This window comes from Narcine bancroftii, chromosome 2, assembly GCF_036971445.1.
Source record: "Narcine bancroftii isolate sNarBan1 chromosome 2, sNarBan1.hap1, whole genome shotgun sequence".
NCBI lineage: Eukaryota > Metazoa > Chordata > Chondrichthyes > Torpediniformes > Narcinidae > Narcine > Narcine bancroftii.
The window spans coordinates 193,766,538-193,790,779 of record NC_091470.1 but is presented as its reverse complement, the minus strand read 5'-3'; the positions used below and the strand labels follow the sequence as shown (position 1 = coordinate 193,790,779).

At 41.4% G+C, this 24,242-nt stretch overlaps 1 protein-coding gene across 3 annotated transcripts; it reads left to right on the top strand.

Moving 5' to 3' along the window:
• The first annotated feature begins 212 nt into the window (after positions 1–212).
• Positions 213–7,001, top strand: ppp1r35 (protein phosphatase 1, regulatory subunit 35). 3 transcript variants are annotated; one of them, XM_069919822.1, is made up of 5 exons: positions 213–319; positions 1,940–2,273; positions 4,289–4,691; positions 5,447–5,577; positions 6,730–7,001. In XM_069919822.1, the coding sequence occupies exons 2-5, from the start codon at positions 2,064–2,066 to the stop codon at positions 6,904–6,906; spliced, it is 921 nt and encodes a 306-aa protein (XP_069775923.1). In that variant the 5' UTR covers positions 213–319; positions 1,940–2,063; the 3' UTR covers positions 6,907–7,001. The 3 variants fall into 3 exon arrangements, with proteins under 3 accessions (XP_069775923.1, XP_069775924.1, XP_069775925.1); XM_069919823.1 differs by lacking the exon at positions 213–319 and adding an exon at positions 329–364; XM_069919824.1 differs by lacking the exon at positions 213–319 and adding an exon at positions 1,496–1,517.
• The last annotated feature ends 17,241 nt before the right edge of the window (positions 7,002–24,242 follow it).

Genomic DNA, 24,242 nt, shown 5'->3' with positions numbered 1-24,242 from the left:
CAACAAAATGATAGCACCTAAAAGAACGCGCGGGCCCTGTCTGAGGGCGTGTGGAAGTCGCTATATAAATGAAAGGTTCCTCCGCGTTTGCTTCCCTTGTCAATCAAGAAAGGGCGCAGCTGATTGGCTGATGCGTTTGCCCATCACAGAATCGTTCCGCCCTCCAGTGTTGACGTCAGCGCGTCTCCGCGGATTGATCCAGTCGTGGCCGATAAAATAAATAAATGTTAGAAATAAATCAAACCCGTTTGCACATTGATGCGGTGAGGGGCTGCCGGTGGCGCGGGGTCACGGGGCAGAGGTCAGCGGGTCGCCCGGGGTAAGATGGCGGCGGGGAGAGCTGGCCTGAGGCGAAAAGGACGGGGTATAACGTGGGGGGGTGGGGGGAGGAATACAGGGGATGGGGGTAATTCAGGAGACATGGGGGGTGAGGGGGATAATACAGGGGACATAGGGGGTGGGAGGAGAGGGTCTGAAGGTAATATGGGGACGTGAGATGGGGTAAAACAGGTTGGAGAGGGGTTGGGATTAAACGGGCTGGGGAGGTAAAGCTGGGTGGGGGAGGGGCTGGGGGCTAATACAGAAGACGTGGGGGGAGACTAGCTGGGCTAATACAAAGGATGCAGTGAGATAGAGGCTTGGGGTAAAATGGGGCTAGGGAGAGGGGCTGGGGTAATACAGGGGACGGGGAGAGGAGCTGGGGTAAAACGGGATGTGGGGGGAGAGGGGCTAGGGGGTAAAACAGGCTGGGGAGATGGGCTCGGGAAGGTAAAGTGGGGAGCTGCAGATGGGGAGGGGCTTGGGGGTAAAAAGGGGGCTGGGCAAGGTGGGGGGAGGGAAGGAGAGAGGTAAAGAAACAGAGGGCAAGGAGGTGGAGGGTGCAGGAGAAGGGATGAGGAGGGAGAAGGTGTATGAAGGGAGGGATAGTGAATATAAGCGTTCGTGTTTTACTTCTGTTGAGTGTAAAACCTGGGACTTGTTCCACTCACCAGGGACTCCCTGATATACCACCCCATCACACATAGTCTAATCTTGTTTTATAATCTTTGTTGGGCATCTTGAAGACCTCAGAATCAGAATTTATTGTCACAAAATCTGTTATTTTGTGGCAACGTCACAGATGCAAATGTTGCTATAAAATAAATAAATTAGTGCAAAGGAAGAGAAAGTGAGGAAGTGTCTGGGATTAATTGTCTGTCCAGGAATCTGATGACGGAGGGGAAGAAGCTGCCCTTGTGCTCGTCTTCAGGCTCCTGGACCTTCTTCCCGATGGTAGGAGAATGAAGAGGGCATGGACTGGGTGGTTGGCGTCCTTGAGGATAGAGGCTGCTTTCTTCAGACTGCCACTTGCAGATGTCCTTGACGGAGTGAAGACCAGAGCCCATGATGTCTCTGGCCGAGTTAACAACCCTCTGGTGTTTATCTCATTAATTTTTTTTTCTCAGATTTTATGACTAGCTTGAAAATTACACGTGCAGCAATATTCCAGTGACCAGGGTTAAAATCCAGCACCGTCGGTGAGGAGTTTCTCTGTGTGCCTATGTGTGTTTCATCCGGTTTCCTCCCACATTCCAGCAACGTTTAAGATCATTAGGTTAATTAGTCACACGGGTGCATTTGGGTGGCATGGGCTGTTAACATGCTGTAAAAACACAGAAATGCTGGAGGAACTCGGCCAGACTCCCAGCATCCATAGGAGGTGAAGATTTATTACCGATGTTTCGGGCTTGAGCCCTTCTGCTTTTACTGCAATCACAGTATCTGCAAAAAAGGGCTCAGGCCCAAAACTTTGGTAATATATTTTTATCTCTTATGGACATTGCGAACCTGCTGAGTTCCTCCTGCATTTTGTGCGTTTTTACTACAATCACAGCATCTGCAGATGTTCATGTTTCACCACCATTAACGGATAGAAATTTTTTAAAAATGACTGTTCCAGGTTAGCTTTGGAGAGTCGGAGCTGGCTTTGTTTTTCCGGGAGAAAGACTGCACGACAGAGCTTCATCGACCCTGAGCCGGCAGCAGTCTAAAGGGGCCACTCGTTGATCTTTCCACTACTGAAGATGTATGCCCCTCAAAACTACACTGACGAGGACAGCCTCCCCATCAGCACAGCCCCAAGACCCCTGTTCGTGGGGCCGGCTCAGGTGGACTCTGCTTCGGATCTGGACGTTTCCCTGACGCCAGAGAAAATTAGCAAGTGTGTGGGGATATTGAAAAGGCAGGAGAAAGCGGTCGGCGAAGGTTCGAGTGGGAGGATCAGTCACCGGCAGGTAACGGGGAACTCCAGCAATTATTAATGCCTCTTGGAGAACCCCCCCCCCCCCCCCGTCTCACCTGAAATTAAAACGTTCGGCCTGGTGGAGTCCCCAGCAAAGTAGTACACTGGTGCACTTGGTAAATCTTTTCTGTGCCCTCTGCACAGAACCTGGTGGAGGGTTTGGAAGGGTACAGAAGAGGTTTACCAGGATGCTGCCTGGATCAGAAAGGATGAGCTTCAGTGGGAGGTTGGACAAACCTGGGTTGTTTCCTCAGGAGAGTCGGATGCTGTGGCAAAACCCGATGGGGTAAAAGTGTCACATGCAAAGCTCACATCTTAAAAGAGAGAGAGGTTGAGTTTTAAGGAGATGTGTGGGACAGTTTTTTTTATGCAGAGGGTTCCTGGAACAGGCCGCTGAGGTAGTGGTGGAAGCAGATTAGATGGTAGTGATTAAGAGGCTTTGAGATAGATGCATGGATTTACAGAGGCTGGAGGGACATGTATCATGTCGTCAAGTCAAGTTTATTTTCATTCAGTTGTTCAAGTACAACTTGACAAAACTGCGTTCTCCAGTCCTCGGTGCAAAACACGCAGACACACAACCAGATGTAACACACATACAGGCAAACAATACTTATCCAGGATGAGTATTCATTTATGCAAATCAATATTGTTTTGTGAATATGAGAGTCTCAGAGGGTCAGTGTGAGCAGTTTCCTTTGGTCGTTCAACATTCTACTGCCCATGGGAAGAAGCTGTTCCTCAGGTGGTGTTGGCTCTGATCCTCCAGTATCCCCCGACAGGAGCAGCTGAAGGATGGAAGAGGGTCCTCGACGATTTTGTGAACCATCTTCAGGCAATAATCCCAGTAGATCATGTCGATGGGAGTGGTTAGGGAGACAAGTGATAGCAGATATTTAATTTGGGCATCATGTTCAGTACAGACGTGATGGGCTGAAGGTCCTTTTCCTCTGCAGAGATTTCCATAAATCTGACAGTGGTGGGAAATGGAGCTCACCAATTCAGTGTAGCAGAGGGTGAAGGCCAGAAGCTGATTGTGCTCTAGTGGTGGTGTGTGGCCCAAAGCATTGGGCCGGGAGTCAATCCCAAGGATCATCAAAACAGCCAGGGAGATCCCTGGAGTCTCCATTTCCTCTGTTGACATTCACCGGGAGTTATCGCAAATTATCGAAGCCCCTTTTCATCCATCACTCAGTATCTTTGACCTACTACCGGTCAGGAAGGAGGTACAGAAACATCAAAATCAGGACGGCCAGGCTGGGGAAGCACAGGCTTTGAGATTGATGTCCTGTAACCGAGTAAATCGTCCCAAAATATTCATATAGATTTATTTTACATTGAATTCTATGTATGTATGTGATTATGTCTACATGCATACTGTGGTCCATAGAAACACTATTCCATAAATAGACAATAGGCCATTCGGCCCTTTGAGCCAGCACCACCTTTCATTGTGATCATAGCTGATCATCCACAACCAGTACGCCATCCCTGTCTTCTCCCCTTACCCCTTGACTCCGCTCTCTTTGAGAGCTCTATCTCACTCTTTTTTGAAAGCATCCAGAGAATTGGCCTCCACTGCCTTCTGAGGCAGAGCATTCCACAGATCCACAATCTCTGGGTGAAAAAGTTCTTCCTCAACTTCATTCCAAATGGCCGACCCCTTATTTTTAAACTGTGGCCTCTGGTTTTGGACTTCCCCCAACATCAGGAACATGTTTCCTGCTTCTAGCCTGTCCAATCCCTTAATCTTATTGTGTTCAGTGAGACGGTAATAAACTTGAATTTAATGGGATATTGGATATTGAGATTGAATTATGGTATCCTGTAACTGAGTAAATCATCCCAAAATATTTATATGTAAATACGTGATTATGCACTGCATTGTGTGTGATCACGGTCCAGACAAACGCTGTTTCATCTCGTTGTACATGTACAGTAATGAATTTGAACTTGACGAGTCAGTGAACCTCCCGATTTATGAAGCCCATCTCTTCATGGCTGCAGGTTCGTTTTGACACTGGCCGTGAGGCTGAGAGCTGTGACGGGGAAGGGTTGACCCAGGGGAGTCCACAAAGTGTGAGGCCGGCACAGGAAGCAGATCCCAACACAAACCACCCACCTCCCAGTCCCCCCGCGGGCCGCCAGGAGAGTGTTCTGCCCCACCGTGGCTCGAAGAAGGATCGAGCGGTTAAACCAGTCACAGCTGACCGGGCGGTTGAGCCGCCCAGGCGTCTGGGGGCCACTGAGGACCATCCCCTGGCCGTTCCCGGGCTCAACACCACCCTGGCGCTGCAGCAAGAGCTGCAGCAGCTGAAGGAGGAGGGCTTCGATGCAAGGAAAGCAGCAGCTGACCGGCTGGGGAGGTCGTCAGTGACGCGGCAGTGCGTGGAGGGGAAAGTATCGGAAGGTAAACATCCTTTCCCCCCCCCCCCCAGGATAGTGGATGGGCGTAGTGTGAGAATCTTCGTCGACCAGCAGCGAAGCATAGTGATTAGTGTAATTCTGTTACAGCAGCAGTGATCAGGACTGGGGTTTGAATCCTGCGCTGTCTGGCAGGAGTTTGTATGTTCTCGCCGTGTCTGTGTGGGTTTCCTCCGGGGGCTCTGGTTTCCTCCCACCCTTCAAAACGTATCAGGGATTTAAGGTCAATTGGGCAGCACGGGCTCATGGTCCGAAAGGGCCTGTCACCATGCTGTGTGTCTAAATTTCAAATTTAAACATCAATGTACAGATACACCATGATCTTTTCTTGCTGCAGCCAAACTGGTACTCTGTAAAAAAACACTACAATAGTTAATGTCATTAGTGACCAATCTTTTCATTTTTAATTTAGACACAAACGCAGCACGGTAACAGGCCCTTCAGCCCAAGAGTCAGTGCTGCCCAGTTGAAAGGGCCTGTTACCGTGCTGTATGTCTAAATAAAAGGTTAGCCACCCCTGGTGTATACTGGGGTAAAGTATGTGTGAGTTTAAGGTAAAGTGCGGAGTGTTTGCCTGAAATGGGCTGCCAGGTGTAGTGGTGGAAGGCACATGAATGTGAAGGGCTGCGGGTCATCTGCAGGAAGCAGGGGTAGCTTAGATGGGCTGACGAGCCTGCTCCGCACAGTTGGTTCCATAATTGGTGCCCCTCTCGTGTCCCTGACCTGCTGCTTTGGTTGCAGGGTTGAATGTGCCAAAGGACCTGCAGCGTTACAAAGGGCTGGTCAGCCTGGAGGTGCCTGTGGACAAGGTGCTGAACCTGGCCATTCAGGAGAAAATGTCACTCGTCAAAACGAGGGCAGACAACAAAAAGGTAATGAGACAGCCAACCGCCGGGCAAAAAGGCCTTTCGTCCCAGAGCCAGCGGTGAGCTTCTGGCACCTCTGCTGAGCCCCTGTAATGCCAGTTCGTGGTTGCCAGACATTTCAATTCCCCGGCTGTTCCCGCGCAGACCCCTCTGTTCTCAGTCTTGTCTGTTGCCAGAATGAACGTGTTGTGTTCCGCCTGCATGGCCACAACCAGACGGGGTGAAAATTTCAGGGAACAACACCTTGTATCCATCTGGGCACCCTCCAACCGGATGGCATTTACATCGACTCTGGTTTCCACTAGGCCACCCCCCCCCCCAATCTTTCCCTCTGTCTCCTTTCCCCCAGCTCTGCTTCTGTAAAGCTCCAAACCTCCTCCACCTCCAGTCAATTCTCACGCTCCCTCTTTCCTCCCTCTTTATCTAACTAACACCTTTTGTCTGTGCTCCTCCCCCTGCCCGTTTTCCCCTCAGCCCTTTAATTCAGACTCTTGCCTGCTTTTTACTCACACCTTGGGGAAGAGCTCAGACCTGAAGCTTCGGTTACATATCTTTAACATGGGAAACAGGAGTAGAAGCCAGCCATTTGGCCCGTCTGCTTCCACTGCTTCAATGGAATTCTACAGATTCACCACCCTCTGGGAAAAGCAGTTCCTCCTCATCTCTGTCCTAAACCTACTGCCCTGGATCTTGAAGCCATGTCTCGTAGTTCTGGACTCCCCCACCCTTGGAAACAACTTACCTACTTCTGCCTTATTTTCATAATTTTATTCGTTCCTATAAGGTCCGTTCTTCTTCTAAATTCCAGTGAGTACAGTCCCAGTTCACTCCATCTCTCCTCGTAGGCCAACCCCCTTATCTCTGGAATCCGCCTGGTGAACCTCCTCTACACCACCTCCAAAGCCAGTCCGTCCTTCCTCAAATAAGGAGACCAGAACTAATTTTAATTCTGCCATTGGAACATACAGACCCCTCTGTTCTCTGCCTTGTCTGTCTCTAGCTTGAGCAACATGTCATGTTCCGCCTGGCTGGCCCACCTGTGTCCATCTAGAAACATTGTTGCTGTATCTGCCTCAGCTCAGGCCACTAAATTTCCCCTCCCCACCTCCCCCCACCTATAAAAAGCATTAATTTGGGGTTTATTTTTTGCTCTTTCAGCATCCGGCGGGGGCAGAATCTCCTGACCTGACGGTCTTTTGTCAGGTCTCGGACCTGCTGAATGAGGTCCCTCACCTTGCCGTGGACGGCCTGCCAACGCTCAAGGTACAGCCGCAGCCAAAGCCGGCAGTTTCAGCCTTCAACCTTTATCAGAAACTGAAGCAGTGGAATGTCTAGCGGCATTGCCATCTCAACTAGCATGAGTGGTTGTCCTCATGTGTGTAAAGTCTGCCTGTATTTATTGGACCTCTGTAAAAAAAAAGCAAACTCTCCCCAAATTGGTCAGTTTTTCACTGTGACGGGAAACCAAAAGGAAATTGAAGTGGTTAAATCGAAATGGCCAAACGTGCATGGCCAGGATCAGCCTGGCCCAGCATATGGTGCTGGGGGAACTGATGGGTCAAGCAGCGTCCCTGGGAGAAGAAGAACAGGCCAACGTTTCAGTCCATGGTTTCGATGTAGGGTTCCGACCAGAAACGTCAACCGGTTTTCCTCTCCCATGGACGCTGCCCGGCGACCCCAGTTTCAGGTGTGTCTTTCTGAGTTCTTAGTATTTTAAGCCAGTGATATTTGAACTCTGTGGTATTAGTTGTTTTTGTTGTTCCAATCCAGGGTTTGATCATCAGTGAGCTCCGAGGAATAGTCCCTTCTAAACTTCGGGCTTGCTTTTTAAACCAGCTAGTTACAAACACAGTTGGTGTAGCAGTTAGCGCGACCCCTTTACAGCGCCAGCGGTCGAGACCGGGGTTTGAATCCTGCAGTGTCTGTAAGGAGTTTGTACGTTCTCCCTGTATCCACATGGGTTTTCCCTGAGGCTCTGATTTCCTCCCACCCTCCTAAATATACAGGGCTATAGGTCAATTGAGTGTAATTGGGCCAGAAGGGCCTATTGCTGTGCTGTATGTCTAAATTTAAAATCTGTAAAAATAATTTAATGTACAGAAGTAAGAATTTGATATGCAGTCCTTGTTACTGATCCAAGCCGCAGGTCCCACACTCCTGCATGAGCAGGCATTTATTAACATTTGCCTCTAGTCACAATCTCAGGCACAAACTCGGAGAGGGATTGTGGGGACCCCACACCTGACCTCAGAGGTAGGTATAAGTCATCCAGGATCAGAGGCAGGAGAAACTGTCGCAAAGCTCCGATTGCTGCTGAAAAGTGGAGCCAAAGTATTGACTCACAAGAGTTTATAATGGGACTCCATTCTCTGGAGCCAGTTTACAACAGAAAATTTCCTGGAACAGCCGGCATGAATAGTTGGACGATGTGGTGAAAGAGATCATGTTGGGTACAGCCTTTTCCCTCTGCTTCTGATTGATCAGATCCTTCCTGCAGAGAATGAACATTAAGGGAACTGGCTGTCTTGGGCTGAAGGCTCATTTGCCAGCACAACAGAGGAAGCCTCGGTGTCCCCACCTTGGTTGTCCTCTTACCATGAGAGGAGCAGGTGAAACATTGCAGTTCACTCCATTTCAGTTGTTGCTTGGTTCTCCCTATCTGTTGCACTAATTTATTGCCAACTCAAGGCGACTATTTTTCTCGTTATCTCTGTATAATAGCCGTTTAAATGCTCGGCGTTTCCACAGTTGCCTTTGAATGGTGCCTTCAGTGCTGCAGAACCTTCTAAAGTCTCATCAGGTGGACTCTCTCTCTCTCCCTCCCTCTCTCTCTCTCTCTCTCTCTCGCTTTCTCTCTCTCTCTCTCTCTCTCTCTCTCTCTCTCTCTCTCTCTCTCCAGAAAAGCCTTGGAATATTTGGCAGCATCTATGGAAAGAGAAACGGAGTTCCGATGAAGTCGCTTTGATTTGAAAGGTTCACTTGGTTTCTATCTCCACAAATGATGGCTGACCACCGGGCATTTTCCATTTTAATTTATTTTTAAAAATTTCAACGTACAGCACGGTAACAGGCCCTTCTGACCCACAAACCTAAGCCGCCCAATTAACCTCCATTTCCTGGTACATTTTGAATGGTGGGAGGACACCGGAGACCCTGGGGGAAACCTATGCAGACACGGGAAGAACGTACAGGCTCCTTACAGACAGCGTGGGTCAATCCCCGATCCTGATCATTGGTGCTGCAACAGGGTGCACTAACAGCGCTGTTTCAAATTACCAGCACCTGGCTTTTCTCACAATTTGTCTCCGATTAACCCAAGGTTACTATGGAGCAGGAAATCAAAACAATGTGTATCATATCAGTTTGGGAATAGATCATCCCATCAACTCTGAACACTGGAGAGAGAGAGAAGGCAATAACTTTTCAAACTAATTCAGGGTACATGTGACACCTAAGGTTAGATCCTTCCAGGATATCCTACCATGACATTTCTGTCGGTACCAGTGAGAAATTAATATAGATACACAGATTATAATTCTGTTAGACCTGGGGCAGCACGGTTGGCCTTATCAGTTAGCACCATGCCTTTACAGTGCCAGTGATCAGGGCAGGGGTTCAAATCCCGCTCTCTTTGTAAGGAGTTTGTACGTTCTCCCCGTGTTTACGTGGGTTTTCCCCGGGGGCTCCGGTTTCCTCCAAGGTTTGTAGCTGACTTGGGTATAATAGGGCAGCAAGAAAGGGCCTGTTACCGTGCCGTATGAAAATTTAAATTTTAATGTTGTGCAAGGAGCGTCTGAGCACTCGGTGGTTGACCTCTGGTGTGCGATGTTTGACAACAGATGTTCAAAATGGGAAGGGGCTCACTCTCTGGTTCCACTGTCTCTCAACCTGAAGACAACAACATGGATGTTTTCATCTCATTTGTTTTATTTTTCTACCACCTTGGTGATTCCCTCCCATTTTTTGTGTTGTCAGAGGCAACGGACAACTCACTTTATGTTGTCATCTGTAATATGGAATATTAATTGTTACATTACCAACTTTCAGAAATGTATATTTTTTAAATTAAAACTCAAGATTTCTTTGTCTGCGATGTTGACTTTTTAATCAGTTTACAATTCCCAAAAAGTGTCCTTAAGTCTGAGGATTTGTGTGAAGGAAAAGGAGGAGAATTTCATTTCCCACATCTCAGTGTTAGAGAAAAATAAATTTTTTAAAAGATGGAAGTTCGTGCAAACCGTGGTGCAGGTAACTCACAACAAGAAGGGAATGAGAAGTTATTATGTTGGGATCGTCGGAGGAGTCAGCAGGCATGCTGATACAGAGGGGCATTACTCTCGTTTCTACATTGTCGAGTTTTGGATTCGTTCCGGAGAAGCTGTATTGGGGTTAGTAACACTGGACAACAAAGATTTTACTCCCTGAACACTGGGTGTATTTTATGGATTTTAGGCTGCTGGTCACGAAAATCACAGTAAGACTTTACTATCACATACCTATGTCTAGATAAAAACCTATTTTCCTGCCATATTTTAGGTCTACTAGTATATTGCCCACAAAGCAAGCTGTTTTGGCCAGTCCAAGCAGGCCTGGGCATGCACACAGTGCAGGTGCTATGCAAATGTTGTCTTGGGCTGGAAGGCATTTAAATGCTGTTGAGAATTTTTTTGGTGACTGCAGAGCACCAAACTACATCCAGCAGATTGACGACGTACTTCAAGCAGGCTAAACCATAAAACAAGTTACTCCCTTCTCCTTTAGAGAATGGGAAAAAAAGGGATTAAAAGAATTGAAAATTGTTTTTCAGGAAATAGATTCTTATCCTTTGAACAAATGAAAGATAAGTACAATATAACTCAAGATACAGCGCTGGCATATTATCAATTGAGATCCTACTTGAAGGATAAATTAGGAAGCAGTTTGAGTTTGCCAGAGGCAAGTAACCTTGAATATGTGATTACAGATACAATGATAATCAAAAGATTTATAACAAATATGTATATTAAACTGCAAGAAAAGGAGAATGAGGAAACAAATGGTAAAACTAAACAAAAATGGGAACAAGATTTAAATATAAAGATAAAAAAGGAAACATGGGAGAAATTATGTTCTGGAACGATGAGAAATACAATAAATACGAGGCTACGTATGATACAATATAACTGGATACACAGACTATACATTACACCTCAAAAGTTAAGTAAATGGGACCCAACAGTATCTGATAGATGTTTTCGATGTAAAAAAGAAATGGGAACAACAATTCATGCAATCTGGACATGTGAGAAAGTAGAAAAATTTTGGGAAGATCTCAATCAGATATTAAATAAAATAACAGAAAACAATATACCAAAGAATCCAGAGATCTTTCTCCTAAGTAACATAAAAAACAAAGAATTTGGAATTGATTTGGAGGATGCACAAAAAAGATTTGTTAAGATAGCTCTAGCCGTAACAAAAAAATGTATTATGTCAACCTGGAAATTGGAAGATAATTTGAAAATACAACAATGGTATATAGAAATGAATAAATGTATTCCATTAGAAAAAATAACATATAGTTTAAGAAATAATATTGAAATATTCGAACAAATATGGGAGCCTTACATTAAATACAATAGCGAAAACCTACCGGGGACAATCATTACCTAAGTTGATGGAAGGAGAAGGAAAGAAAAGAATGGACTCAGTAGAATTTCTGGTGTATTTTTGTTGAGTGACAACATTGTCTGACTGGTTTAATGTATCCTAGATTGTAATACCTTAAATGGATGGGGGTGGGGGTGGGTTGGGAGGAGGGAGGTGGGGGGGGGGGGGGAGAAAATATCACTGTATATGTGTGAAAAGGAAAAAGTGTGTATCATGGCTAATGTGATTTATGGTGTGAAAAATAAAAAAAATTAAAAAAAAGCAGGCTAAACCATGAAGTGCGACATGTAATTGAAAATTCATTCTCTGCATTTGCGCTTGGACGTCTTCCTGGCTGATCTCAATGCCAAAAACGATGAAAGGTATCACCAGGACATTGCGCCCGTAGGAAAATGGCATCAGGGCAACTGGAATCCATCAACGCTGGTTGATATATTGTTGAATACTATTATGGTTTTTCTATATAAGAACCTGTTCAGCTTCAGTAGGTAAGAATTTTGGCTGATGTATTTCGTATAATATGTAGACATTGAACATCATTAATTGCCTTGTATTGCAAGGCTTGGGTAATAACTCAGCAGCAAATGGCTTCACCTGGTGCTAGGGGTTTCTGCCTCTCCCTTGGGGGTGAGTACCAGGTGCCATCAGACTCTGGGACCAAACACTTGCACTCCTCTCCGACAGTTCACAACCCTCACATACCTTGAAGAAGGGCTCAACCCAAAACGAGAGCAATATACCTTTACCTCCTATGGATGGTGTGAGACTGGCCGAGTTCCTCCAGTATTTCAGTGTGTTTTTGCCACCATCACAGCGCCTGCAGACTTTTGTGTTTCACTCACATAAACATGGCTTCTCTCCTCCATGTTTTTTTTTAAATTTTTATTTTTCACACTATAAACCATATTGACCAAGATACAGACATTTTTCTTCTTAAATATATAGTGTTGTTTTCTCCCCCTTTTCCCCCCCTCCCTTCCCTCCCTCCCTCACTCCCTTCCCAATTTATTTAAAGTTCAATCTATAAGATACTTTAAACCCATTAAACAATGTTGTCACTTAATAAAAATAAACAAGAAATTTTACTGAGTCAGTTCTTTTCGTTATCTTCTCCTTCTGTCATTTTAGGTGGTGGAAGTCCACTGTAGGATTTCTCTATTGGGTTTCATGTACGGCTCCAATATTTGTTCGAATATTGTAATGTTATTTCTTAAATTATATGTTATTTTTTCTAATGGAATACATTTATTCATTTCTATATACCATTGTTGTATTCTCAAGTTGTCTTCTAATTTCCAGGTTGACATAATACATTTTTTTGCTACAGCTCAGGCTATCATAACAAATCTTTTTTGTGCTCCATCCAAATCGAGTCCCAATTCTTTGTTTCTTATATTACTTAGGAGGAAGATCTCTGGGTTTTTTGGTATATTGCTTTTTGTGATTTTATTTAATATCTGGTTTAGATCTTCCCAAAATTTTTCCACTTTCTCACATGTCCAAATTGCATGAATTGTTGTTCCCGTTTCCTTTTTTACAGCGAAAACATCTGTCTGATACTGTTGGGTCCCATTTATTTAACTTTTGAGGTGTGATGTATAGCCTGTGTATCCAGTTATATTGTATCATGCGTAACCTTGTGTTTATTGTATTTCTCATAGTTCCGGAGCATAGCTTCTCCCATGTTTCATTCTTTATCTTTATGTTTAGATCTTCTTCCCATTTTTGTTTAGGTTTACCGTTTGTTTCCTCGTTCTCCTTTTCTTGCAGTTTGATGTACATGTTTGTTACAAACTTTTTAATTATCATTGTGTCTGTAATCACATATTCAAAATTGCTTCCTACTGGTAACCTCAGACTGTTTCCCAATTTGTCCTTCAAGTAGGTTTTCAGTTGGTAGTATGCCAACACTGTATCATGAGTTATATTATATTTATCCTTCATTTGTTCAAAGGATAATAATTTATTTCCCGAAAAACAATTTTCTATTCTTTTGATCCCTTTTCTCTCCCATTCTCTAAAGGAAAGGTTATCTATTGTAAAAGGGATTAGCTGATTTTGCGTCAATATTAGTTTTGGTAGTTGGTAGTTTGTTTTATTCCTTTCTACATGAATCTTCCAAATGTTGAGCAGATGATGCAATACCGGTGAATTCCTACGTTGCACCAATTTTTCATCCCATTTATATAGTATATGTTCAGGTATCTTCTCCCCTATTTTATCTAGTTCTAATCTGGTCCAATCTGGTTTTTCCCTTGTTTGATAAAAATCTGATAGGTATCTTAATTGTGTGGCTCTATAATAATTCTTAAAGTTTGGTAGTTGTAAGCCTCCTTGTTTGTACCATTCTGTTAATTTATCTAGTGCTATCCTCGGTTTCCCCCCTTTCCATAAGAATTTCCTTATTATTTTCTTTAACTCCTTGAAGAATTTCTCTGTTAATGACTGAAATAGATATTGTATCCTTGGGAAAATATTCATTTTAATAGTTTATCCTTCCTATCAGTGTTAGTGGTAAGTCTTTCCAATGCTCTAAGTCGTCTTGTAATTTTTTCATTAATAGATGGTAATTGAGTTATTTAGTTGTATTCCTAGGTATCGCATTGCTTGTGTTTGCCATCTAAATGGTGATTCTTTCTTAAACTTTGTGAAATCCGCATTGTTCATTGGCATTGCTTCACTTTTATTTGCGTTGATCTTGTACCCCGATACTTCTCCATATTCCTTCAATTTCCTATGTAATTCTTTTATTGATATTTCTGGTTGTGTTAAATATATTATAACGTCATCTGCAAATAGACTGATTTTATATTCCTTTTCTTTTATTTTTATCACTTTTATTTTATTTTCTGTTCTTATCAGTTCTGCTAGTGGTTCTATAGCTAACACGAACAGTGAGGGAGATAGTAGACATCCCTGCCTTGTTGATCTACTTAAGTTAAATTGTTTTGATATATATCCATTTACTGTCTCTTTCACCAATGGCTCCTTATATAATGCTTTAATCCAATTAATATATTTCTCTGGTAGGCTGAATTTTTGTAGTACTTTGAATAAATAATTCCATTCTATTCTGTCGAAGGCCTTCTCTGCGTCTAAAGCAACCACTTTTATTTCCTTCTACTGCATGAATTAAGTTAATAAATTTACAGATATTGTCTGTTGTTCATCTTTTTTTAATAAATCCAGTTTGGTCTAGATTTACTATTTTTGGTACATAGTCGGCCAATCTGTTTGCTAATAGTTTAGCTATTATCTTATAATCTGTGTTCAGTAAAGATATTGGTCTATATGACGCTGGTGCAAGTGAATCTTTCCCTGTCTTTGGTATTACTGTAATTATTGCTGTTTTGCATGCATCTGGTATGCTTTGTGTTTTATCAATCTGGTTGATTACTTCCAGAAGGGGAGGAATTAATAAGTCTTTAAATGTTTTATAGAATTCTATTGGGAATCCATCCTCTCCTGGTGTTTTATTGTTTGGTAGTTTTTTTAATATCTCCTGTAATTCTTCTATTTCAAATGGGTTTATTAATTTATTTTGCTCCTCTTTGTAATTTCGGTAGTTCAATTTTAGTTAGAAATTCATCTATTTTGTCTTCTTTCCTTTCATTTTCAGTTTGATATAGTTGCTCGTAGAATTCCCTGAAGTTTTCATTGATCTCCGTTGGATTATATGTAATTTGTTTGTCCTTTTTCCTTAATGCCAATACCATTCTTTTAGTTTGTTCTGTCTTAAGCTGCCATGCTAGAATTTTGTGCGATTTTTCTCCTAGCTCATAATATTTCTTTTTTGTCTTCATTATGTTCTTCTCCATCTTATATGTTTGTAGTGTTTGATATTTTATCTTCCTTTATTGCTAATTCTTTTTCTATATTTGTTATTTCCCTTTCCAACTGTTGTTTCCCGATTGTAGTCCTTCTTCATCTTAGTTACATAACTTATTATTTGCCCTCTGATGAACGCTTTCATTGCGTCCCATAGTATAAACTTATCTTTCACTGATTCCGTATTTATTTCAAAGTACATTTTAATTTGTCGTTCAATTAATTCTCTAAAATCCTGTCTTTTAAGTAGCATGGAGTTTAATCTCCATCTATACATTCTTGGTGGGATGTCCTCTAGCTCTATTGCCAATAACTGGGGTGAGTAGTCCGATAATAGTCTAGCTTTATATTCCGTTTTCCTAATTCTCCCTTGAATGTGGGCTGATAACAGGAATAGGTCTATCCTTGAGTATGTTTTATGTCTACCCGAATAATATGAATATTCCTTTTCCTTTGGGTGTTGTTTCCTCCATATATCCAAAAGTTGCATTTTTTGCATCGATTTAATTATAAATTTGGTTACTTTGTTCTTTCTGTTAGATTTTTTTCCAGTTTTATCCATGTTTGAGTCCAAATTAAGGTTAAAATCCCCTCCTATTAGTATGTTCCCTTGTGTATCTGCTATCTTCAAAAAGATATCTTGCATAAATTTTTGATCTTCTTCATTAGGTGAATATACATTGAGTAAATTCCAAAATTCTGAATATATCTGACATTTTATCATTACATATCTCCCTGCTGGATCTATTATTTCCTCTTCTATTTTGATTGGTACATTTTTATTGATTAATATAGCTACTCCTCTGGCTTTTGAATTATATGATGCTGCTGTTACATGTCCTATCCAATCTCTCTTTAATTTCTTGTGTTCCACTTCAGTTAGATGTGTTTCTTGTACGAATGCTATATCAATTTTTTCTTTTTTCAGTAAATTTAAGTTTCTTCCTTTTGATTTGGTTATGTATTCCATTAATATTTAAAGTCATATAGTTCAACATAGCCATTTCATACGTTGTTTATCTTTCCTTTCCAGTTCCTCATCACCACCTTCCCTTCTTATCCATTTCTGCTTTCTTTTTTTGAACACATTATAAAACAACATTTCTAAAACATAAAATATTTCCACTATTCTCATATCTAAAATTCCTTTAACCCCAATAGTCCCTCCCCTTTCTGAATTGCCCTTTGTCCCTTGTCGGGCAACCACATCTCCCCTCTCCATTTGGATTTGCGAATCCGCTCGCAAGCTGATTTCGCAGTGACTGTTATTTTCCCCCACCCCAGCCCCCCCAGAAAAGATTTTAATCTTCACATATAACAAAGGTCACTCTCTTAATTCCCTCCTTACTTCCTTTCTTCCCTTTCTTTCCCTTCTTAATTCTTACCTATACTCTATTTTTTATATATACACACATATATACATACACACATATACATATATAGATATTCCTACATACACACATACATATAGTTTGTTGTCATTTTTGTTCTTGTTACATCTCTTCATCTCTCTGTCTGTTTTGTAGTTGTTCTGCAAATTTTCGTGCTTCTTTCGGATCCGAGAATAGTTTGTTTTGCTGCCCCGGGATAACTATTTTAAGTACCACTGGGTATTTTAACATAAATTTATAACCTTTTTTCCATAGGGTCGTTTTTGCTGCATTGAACTCCTTTCTCCTGAAGGAGTTCAAAACTTATATCTGGATAGAAAAAAAATTTTTGACCCTTGTATTCCAGTGGTTTTTTGTTTTCTCTTATTTTTTTCATTGCCTTCTCCAATATATTTTCTCTTGTATATCGTAAGAATTTTACTAGAATGGATCTTGATTTTTGTTGTGGTTGTGGTTTAGGGGCTAATGTTCTGTGTGCCCTTTCTATTTCCATTTCTTCCTGTAATTCTGGTCTTCCTAGGTCCCTGGTGTTAGGTCTGCTTTGTTCATGAATGAGTGAGACAAACACCAGGCTGAGTCGAAATCAGGGTTCTTTGTTCTTTATTACCGGATTGTAACACTTGCGACTAACAAAGTTAGTCGGAGAATGCATTCTGCCGTTATCAGCAAAATGGTGATTTTTTATACCCTTGGATATGTGCTTAGAACATCATCATATCATTACTTGTCCAATGACTAAAACTGTTGCTATCCTTTCCCTGCTAGCTTCCTGCCTCTCAATCCATCAATGTCTCTCTTATCTTGTAAGTACAAGGATGCATTCTGTTACTCCTTAGTACTGGGTGACTCCTTCTCCGGTCCCATCTCATGATGTTTTACCTAACAGGAGTACAAGGACACCTCCCCTTCTTGTTACTGCCCTGTACAGGGTAACTCCCTACACATTCCCATCTCATGATGTTTTACCTTACACTGGAGATCCATTCTTTTATAAATTCTTTCATATTTTTGCCTTCTTCATCTTCCTTTCTTCTATTATAATTTTCCATTATATCTATCTTCTGAGCTAACAGCTCCTGTGTCTCTTTAACTTTTTTATCAGATTCTTCTAATTTCTTTTTTAAGTCATCTACTTCCATTTCTATGGCTGTTTCTCATTCTTCCACCTTGTCTACTCTTTTTCCTATATCTGTCATGATCATCTCTAATCTATTCACTTTTTCTTCTGTACTTTTTATTCTTTTTATTTCACTGAATTTTTGTGATTGCCATTCTTTTACTGTTTCCATATATTCTTCCCTTCATCTTCCATTTCTCTGTGTTCTTCCTCCTCTTCTTCTGAGTCCACTCCAGGATCTGTGTCCTTTACCTCTGTCTCTTCTGGTTTTCTTGTTGGGTTGTTTGTTTTATTTTGTTGGGTATTTTTGGTCTTCTTATTTTTATTAGAAGTGTATTGGTGTTGGTCTTCTTCCTCTGGGTTGGTCATCTGTTGTTTCTTTGATTTCTTATTTTTACTCTCTTCCTTCTTGTTCTCGTTATTTTCTATGTTTTCCTCTTGCTGTTGTATTGCAGTTGTCTGTTTCAGCTGGTCCACCCTCCCGTCAGTGTTATTTTTGTCTTGCGCACTTTTGTTTGGCTCCGTGAGCCATTTTTCGGGGCTTCGACTGACCTCAGGGAGCGGGCTTCTCTCTCCACGGCAAGCCTCCTCGTACCGGTAAGACCTTTACCTTCTTCTTCTGACGTCCTTCCTTCTTTTCTTCCCGTTGTTTTTGGTTTTTCTTTCTTCGCTGCCATTTTCTTCACACTTTTACTTTCACTTTGTTATGGTTTTTATGTTTGTGCCTTTGTTTTTTCTCTATCTTTTTTTAACTTTTCTGGAGAGGGCTGGAGTTCCCCTACCGGCCACTACTCCATCACGTGACTCCTCGTTCTCTCCTCCATGTTGAGGGAAATTGAATTTCCCTTCAGAATCAGAATTTATTGCCATGAACAAATCATGAAAGTCGGGGGTTTTGCAGCAGCGTCATAGAGCAAACCTTCATATTATAAATCAGCTTTACAGCATTACTATAAAAATAACAGAGCATAAACAGTAAGACTGTCTTTGGTTATTTGAGGAATCTGATGGCAGAGGGGAAGAAGCTGTACTTGTGCCACTGAGTATTCGTCTTTAGGCTCCTGAACCTTTTTACCAATGGTAGCAAAGTAAAGAGGGCACAGCCTGGGTAGTGGGTGTCTTTGAGGATAGACACCATCTCATGTAGATGTCCTCGATGGAGTCTGGTGCCTGTGATGTCGCAGGCCAAGTTAACGACCCTCTGGAGTTTATTCTTGTCCACAGAGTTGCCAGGCAGTGATGCGACTGGCCAGAATGCTCTCCATGGTACACCTGTAGAAGTTTATGAAGATCTTTGTTAATGTACGGAATCTCTTCAGACACCTCACAAAGCATAGCTGCTGGTGAGCCTTCTTCATGATTGCATCAACTTGGAGGCTCCGAAACAGATCGTCAGAGATGTTGACACCCAGCAATTTGAATTCTTGACCCTCTCCACTACTGAGCCCTCGATGAGGACTGGGTCGTGTTCCCCTGACTCCCTCCTGAAGGCCACAATCATCTTGGTTTTGCTGCCGTTGAGTGCAAGGTTGTTGATGTGACACCACTCAGTGAACTGATCCATTTCCCATTATTTAAGATTCAAGATTCCTTCATTGACCTGTAATAAAACAGATGTAGTGTTACACAAAATTCATTTTAGTCTATGTAATGCAGACAGATTTGCCATCAGTAGAAATTGTCCAGTGCTTCTTACAGAGAGAGTGAAGCAAAAAACAGTCCCCTTCCCCCCTTGCGAGACACCGAGTGTCCGTGGATTCTCCTCCAGTGCTCCCACAGCCACACAGAGTCCAGTTACCCGAGCCCCAGATCCAAACCTCCGACACGGTCAGGAATCCTTCGGTGCCCTCTCACATCCTGGTTCCCGTATGTCTCTTTCTCCTGCCTTCTCTCCCCCTCACCTTTCTTGTCAAACAAAAACTTGTCCCAGCTTTTGTAATTTTTTGTTTATTGCTCTATGAACCATGTCAATAACAATATATACAAATTTTCTTCATTGAAGATACACAGTGGCATTTTCTTTTTTTTTCTCCCCCTTATCCCTCCCCTCCCTACCCACCCCCCTCAAAAACTAATAAATAATACACACACAAAACAAAGAAAACATCACAGAGAAAAAGTCACATCATCCACTTTTACATGTTTAAATCTTATCATATCTTGTCACTTTAGGAGACGGAGGTCCAAGGTCGGCAATTTCTATCATATTTTATATATGGTTCCCAAATTTGTCTTTTAGGTTGTATGTGATTTTTTTTTCTAATGGAATACACTTGCTCATTTCTGTGTACCACTGTTCTATCTTTAGGTTCTCTTCCATTTTCCAAGTTGTCATTATACACTTTTATGCTGTCATAATAAATCTTTTTTGGGCTCTTTGTCTAATTTTAGGCCTAGTTTTTTGTCTCTTATTATTTAACAGTAAATTTTCTGGATCTTTTGGTATATTCCTTTTTGTAATTTTATTTAATATTAGGTTTAAGTCTTCCCAGAAAGTTTTCACTTTTGAACATGTCCAGATTGCGTGTAATGTTGTTCCAGGCTCTTGTTTACAGTGGAAGCATCTATCAGATTCTGTTGGGTCCCATTGTTTTAACTTCTGAGTAGTAATATATAGTCTATGTAACCAGTTATATTGTATCATACAGAATCTAGTATTTATTGTATTCCTCATTACTCCTGAAAATAACTCCTCCCATGTTTCATTTTTTATCTTTATGTTTAAATCTTTTTCCCAACTTTGTTTTGTTATTTCATCCACTTGTTTGTATTTCAGTTTGATGGACATATTTGTAATAAATTTTTTTAACTATCATTGTGTCTGTCATAGCTGCTACTTTCTGGTCATCTCAAACTGCTTCCCAATTTATCCTTTATATAAGTTTTCAACTGATACTATACTGTATTATACCATATTTGTCTTTTAATTGTTCAAATGTTAATAAATTATTTCCCAAAAAAGTTTTCTATTCTCTTAATTCGTTTCCTAGTCCATTCCTTAAAAAATGCATTGTCTATTGTGAAATGGGTTTTGTATCAATAACATTTTTGGTATTTGATAATATATCTTTTTTCGTTCCATGTTCTCTTCCATATTTTCAGTATGTGGTGTAGTACTGGTGAATTATTGTGTTGTACCAAAATCTCATCCCATTTATGAGGTCAATGTTCCAGGACGTTTTCTCCGAGCTTATCTAATTCTATCCTGGTCAAGTCCGGTTTTTCTCCCGTCTGATAGAAATCTGATAAGTATCTTAACTGCACTGCTCTGTAGTAATTTTTAAAGTTTAGTGACTGCAGCCCTCCTTGCTTGTATCTGTTAATTTTTCTAATGCTATTTTGATTTTTTTTTCCCCTTAAAATTCTTATTACTTTCTTCAATCCTGTAAAAAAAAAAATTCTCTGTCAAGGGAGTTGGTAACATTTGGAAGAAGTATTGTACCTGTGGAAATACATTCATCTTAATACAGTTCACCCTCCCAATTAGAGTTAATGGCTGCTCTTTCCAGTTCTCTAAGTCTTCCTGTATTTTTTATTAATGGTTGATAGTTCAATTTATACAAATGATTTAAGTTATTATCTATCCTAATACCAAGGTAACGTATCCCCTGTGCCTGCCATTTAAAAGGGGACTCTTTTTTAAATTCTGTATAATCAGCTTTATTCATTGGCATCACTTTGCTTTTGCTAACATTAATCTTGTATCCCAATATTTCTCCATATTCTTTCAGCTTCATATATAGCTTTTTTTATATATCTATCTGGTTCTGTTAAAAACACTATGATATCATCTGCAAATAGGCTGACTTTATATTCTTTATCTTTTATTTTTATCCCTTTTATCTTAGTTTTCTTCCTGATCAGCTCCGCCAGTGGTTGTATATGATCTGCTTATCATCTTTCCTTGTCGCAAGAATGGTTCTTTTAGCTTGCTCTGCTTTAAGTTGCCAGGGCAATATTTTAGGTGTTTTCTCTCCAAATTCATAATATCTTTGTTGTTTTCATTATGTTCTTTTCAACTTTATATGTTTGCAGCATTTCATATTTTAGTTTTTTCTCTGCCAATTCTCTTCTCCCTGTCTTCTCTTTTCGCTAATTCTTTTCCTATAATTGTTAACTCTTTTTCCAGCTGCTTTACTTCCCGGTTATATTCTTTTTAAATTTTGGTCACGTAGTTAATTATTTGTCCCCTAATAAAGGTCTTCATTGCATCCCATATTATGAATTTATCTTTTACTGATTCTGTATTTATCTCGAAATATATTTTAATTTGGCTTTCAATATATTCCCTAAAATACTGCCTTTTTAACAGCATAGGGTTTAACCTCCATTTATATGTTTTTGGTGGGACATTTTCTAACTCTATTGTTAATAACAAGGGTGAGTAATCAGATAATAGTCTTCTTGCTTTGTATTTGGTCTTCCTAACTCTCCCTTGGATCTGCGTCGACAACAAAAACATATCTATCCTTGAATAGGTCCTAGTCTATTCAAGTAATATGAGTACTCTCTCTCTTTTAGATGCTGTTCCCTCCATATATCAATTAATTTCAAGTCCTACATTATTTTTAACGTGAATTTGGTTACTTTATTCATTTTGTTCATTATCTTCCCAGTTTTATTTATCATTGGGTCTAGGTTGAAGTTAAAATCCTCCCTAGCGAGATATGTCTCTGTGTATCTGCTATCTTTAGGAAGATGTCTTGCATAAATTTCTGATATTCTTCTTTAGGTGCATAAATATTTAACAAATTCCAAAATTCTGAGTAAATCTGGCACTTCGTCATTACATACCTGTTTGCTGGGTCTGTTACTACTTCCTTTATGCTAATTGGTAGATTCTTGTTAACTAGTATAGCAACTCCCCTGGCTTTTGAATTGTATGATGATGCCACTACATGACCTACCCAGTCTCTCTTCAATTTACTATGTTCTATCTTGGTTAGGTGCATTTCTTGCACAAATACAATATCTATTCTCTCCTTTTTTGAGTAGTGTCAGTAACCTCTTAATTTGGTTGTGTATTCCATTAATGTTTAAAGTCATACAATTCAGTGTACCCATCTCATACATCTGTTTTCAATTCTTTCTTGCCTTCTCGAATTCTCCATCCCCCTTTGCTCTTTAAATTATTCTTGCTCATCTAGCACGACTAGAAAGTAAAATATCCAAGAAACCCCAACAAAATCTAACACAAAATAAACTCCTAGCCAAAATACCATTAACCCCCAACCCCCCCCCCCCCCGCATTGGGTTGTCCTTGGCACCTTGCTAGACCACCACAACCTCCCCCCCTTTGTACTTGGGTTGCGATAATAAATGCAAGCGTCAACCCATGTTGCAGTGTCAGATCTTCCCCCTTCCCAGGAAAACACTTTTTTATTTCTTTGGCTTGGCTTCGCGGACAAAGATTTATGGAGGGGTAATGTCCACGTCAGCTGCAGACTTGTTTGTGGCTGACAAGTCCGATGCAGGACAGGCAGACACAGTTGCAGCAGTTGCAAGGGAAAATTGGTTGGTTGGGGTTGGGTGTTGGGTTTTTCCTCCTTTGTCTTTTGTCAGTGAGGTGGGCTCTGCAGTCTTCTTCAAAGGAGGTTGCTGCCCGCCAAACTGTGAGGTGCCAAGATGCACGGTTTGAGGCGATATCAGCCCACTGGCGGTGGTCAATGTGGCAGGCACCAAGAGATTTCTTTAGGCAGTCCTTGTACCTCTTCTTTGGTGCACCTCTGTCTCGGTGGCCAGTGGAGAGCACGCCATATAACACGATCTTGGGAAGGCGATGGTCCTCCATTCTGGAGACGTGACCTACCCAGCGCAGTTTGATCTTCAGCAGCGTGGATTCGATGCTGTTGGCCTCTGCCATCTCGAGTACTTCAATGTTGGAGATGAAGTTGCTCCAATGAATGTTGAGGATGGAGCAGAGACAACGCTGGTGGAAGCGTTCTAGGAGCCGTAGGTGATGCCGGTAGAGGACCCATGATTCGGAGCCGAACAGGAGTGTGGGTATGACAACGGCTCTGTATACGCTAATCTTTGTGAGGTTTTTCAGTTGGTTGTTTTTCCAGACTCTTTTGTGTAGTCTTCCAAAGGCGCTATTTGCCTTGGCGAGTCTGTTTTCTATCTCGTTTTCGATCCTTGCATCCGATGAAATGGTGCAGCCAAGATAGGTAAACTGGTTGACCGTTTTGAGTTTTGTGTGCCTGATGGAGATGTGGGGGGGCTGGTAGTCATGGTGGGGAGCTGGCTGATGGAGGACCTCAGTTTTCTTCAGGCTGACTTCCAGGCTAAACATTTTGGCAGTTTCCGCAAAACACTACACATTTTCTATATATATATATATATATATAAAACAAAGCTCCTTAAATTATTTCTGTACATTGTTTTGGCAGACTTTCTTAATACTCCTCATCTCGGTTTCTGTCCAGCATGCATTCTGCAAAACGTTGGGCTTCTTTTGGGTCTGAAAACAGTTTGTTCTGCTCCCCAGGGATGAATACTTTCAGTACCGCTTTAAGTCGCAGCACAAATTTGTACCCTTTTCTCCACAATGCTGCTTTTGCCAAATTGAACTCCTTTCACTTCTTTTGCAGTTTGAAGCTAATGTCCGGGTAGATAAATATTTTTTGTCCCTTGTAACTCCAGTGACTGTTTATTTTCCTTCACCTTATTATTTGCCTGCTCCAATA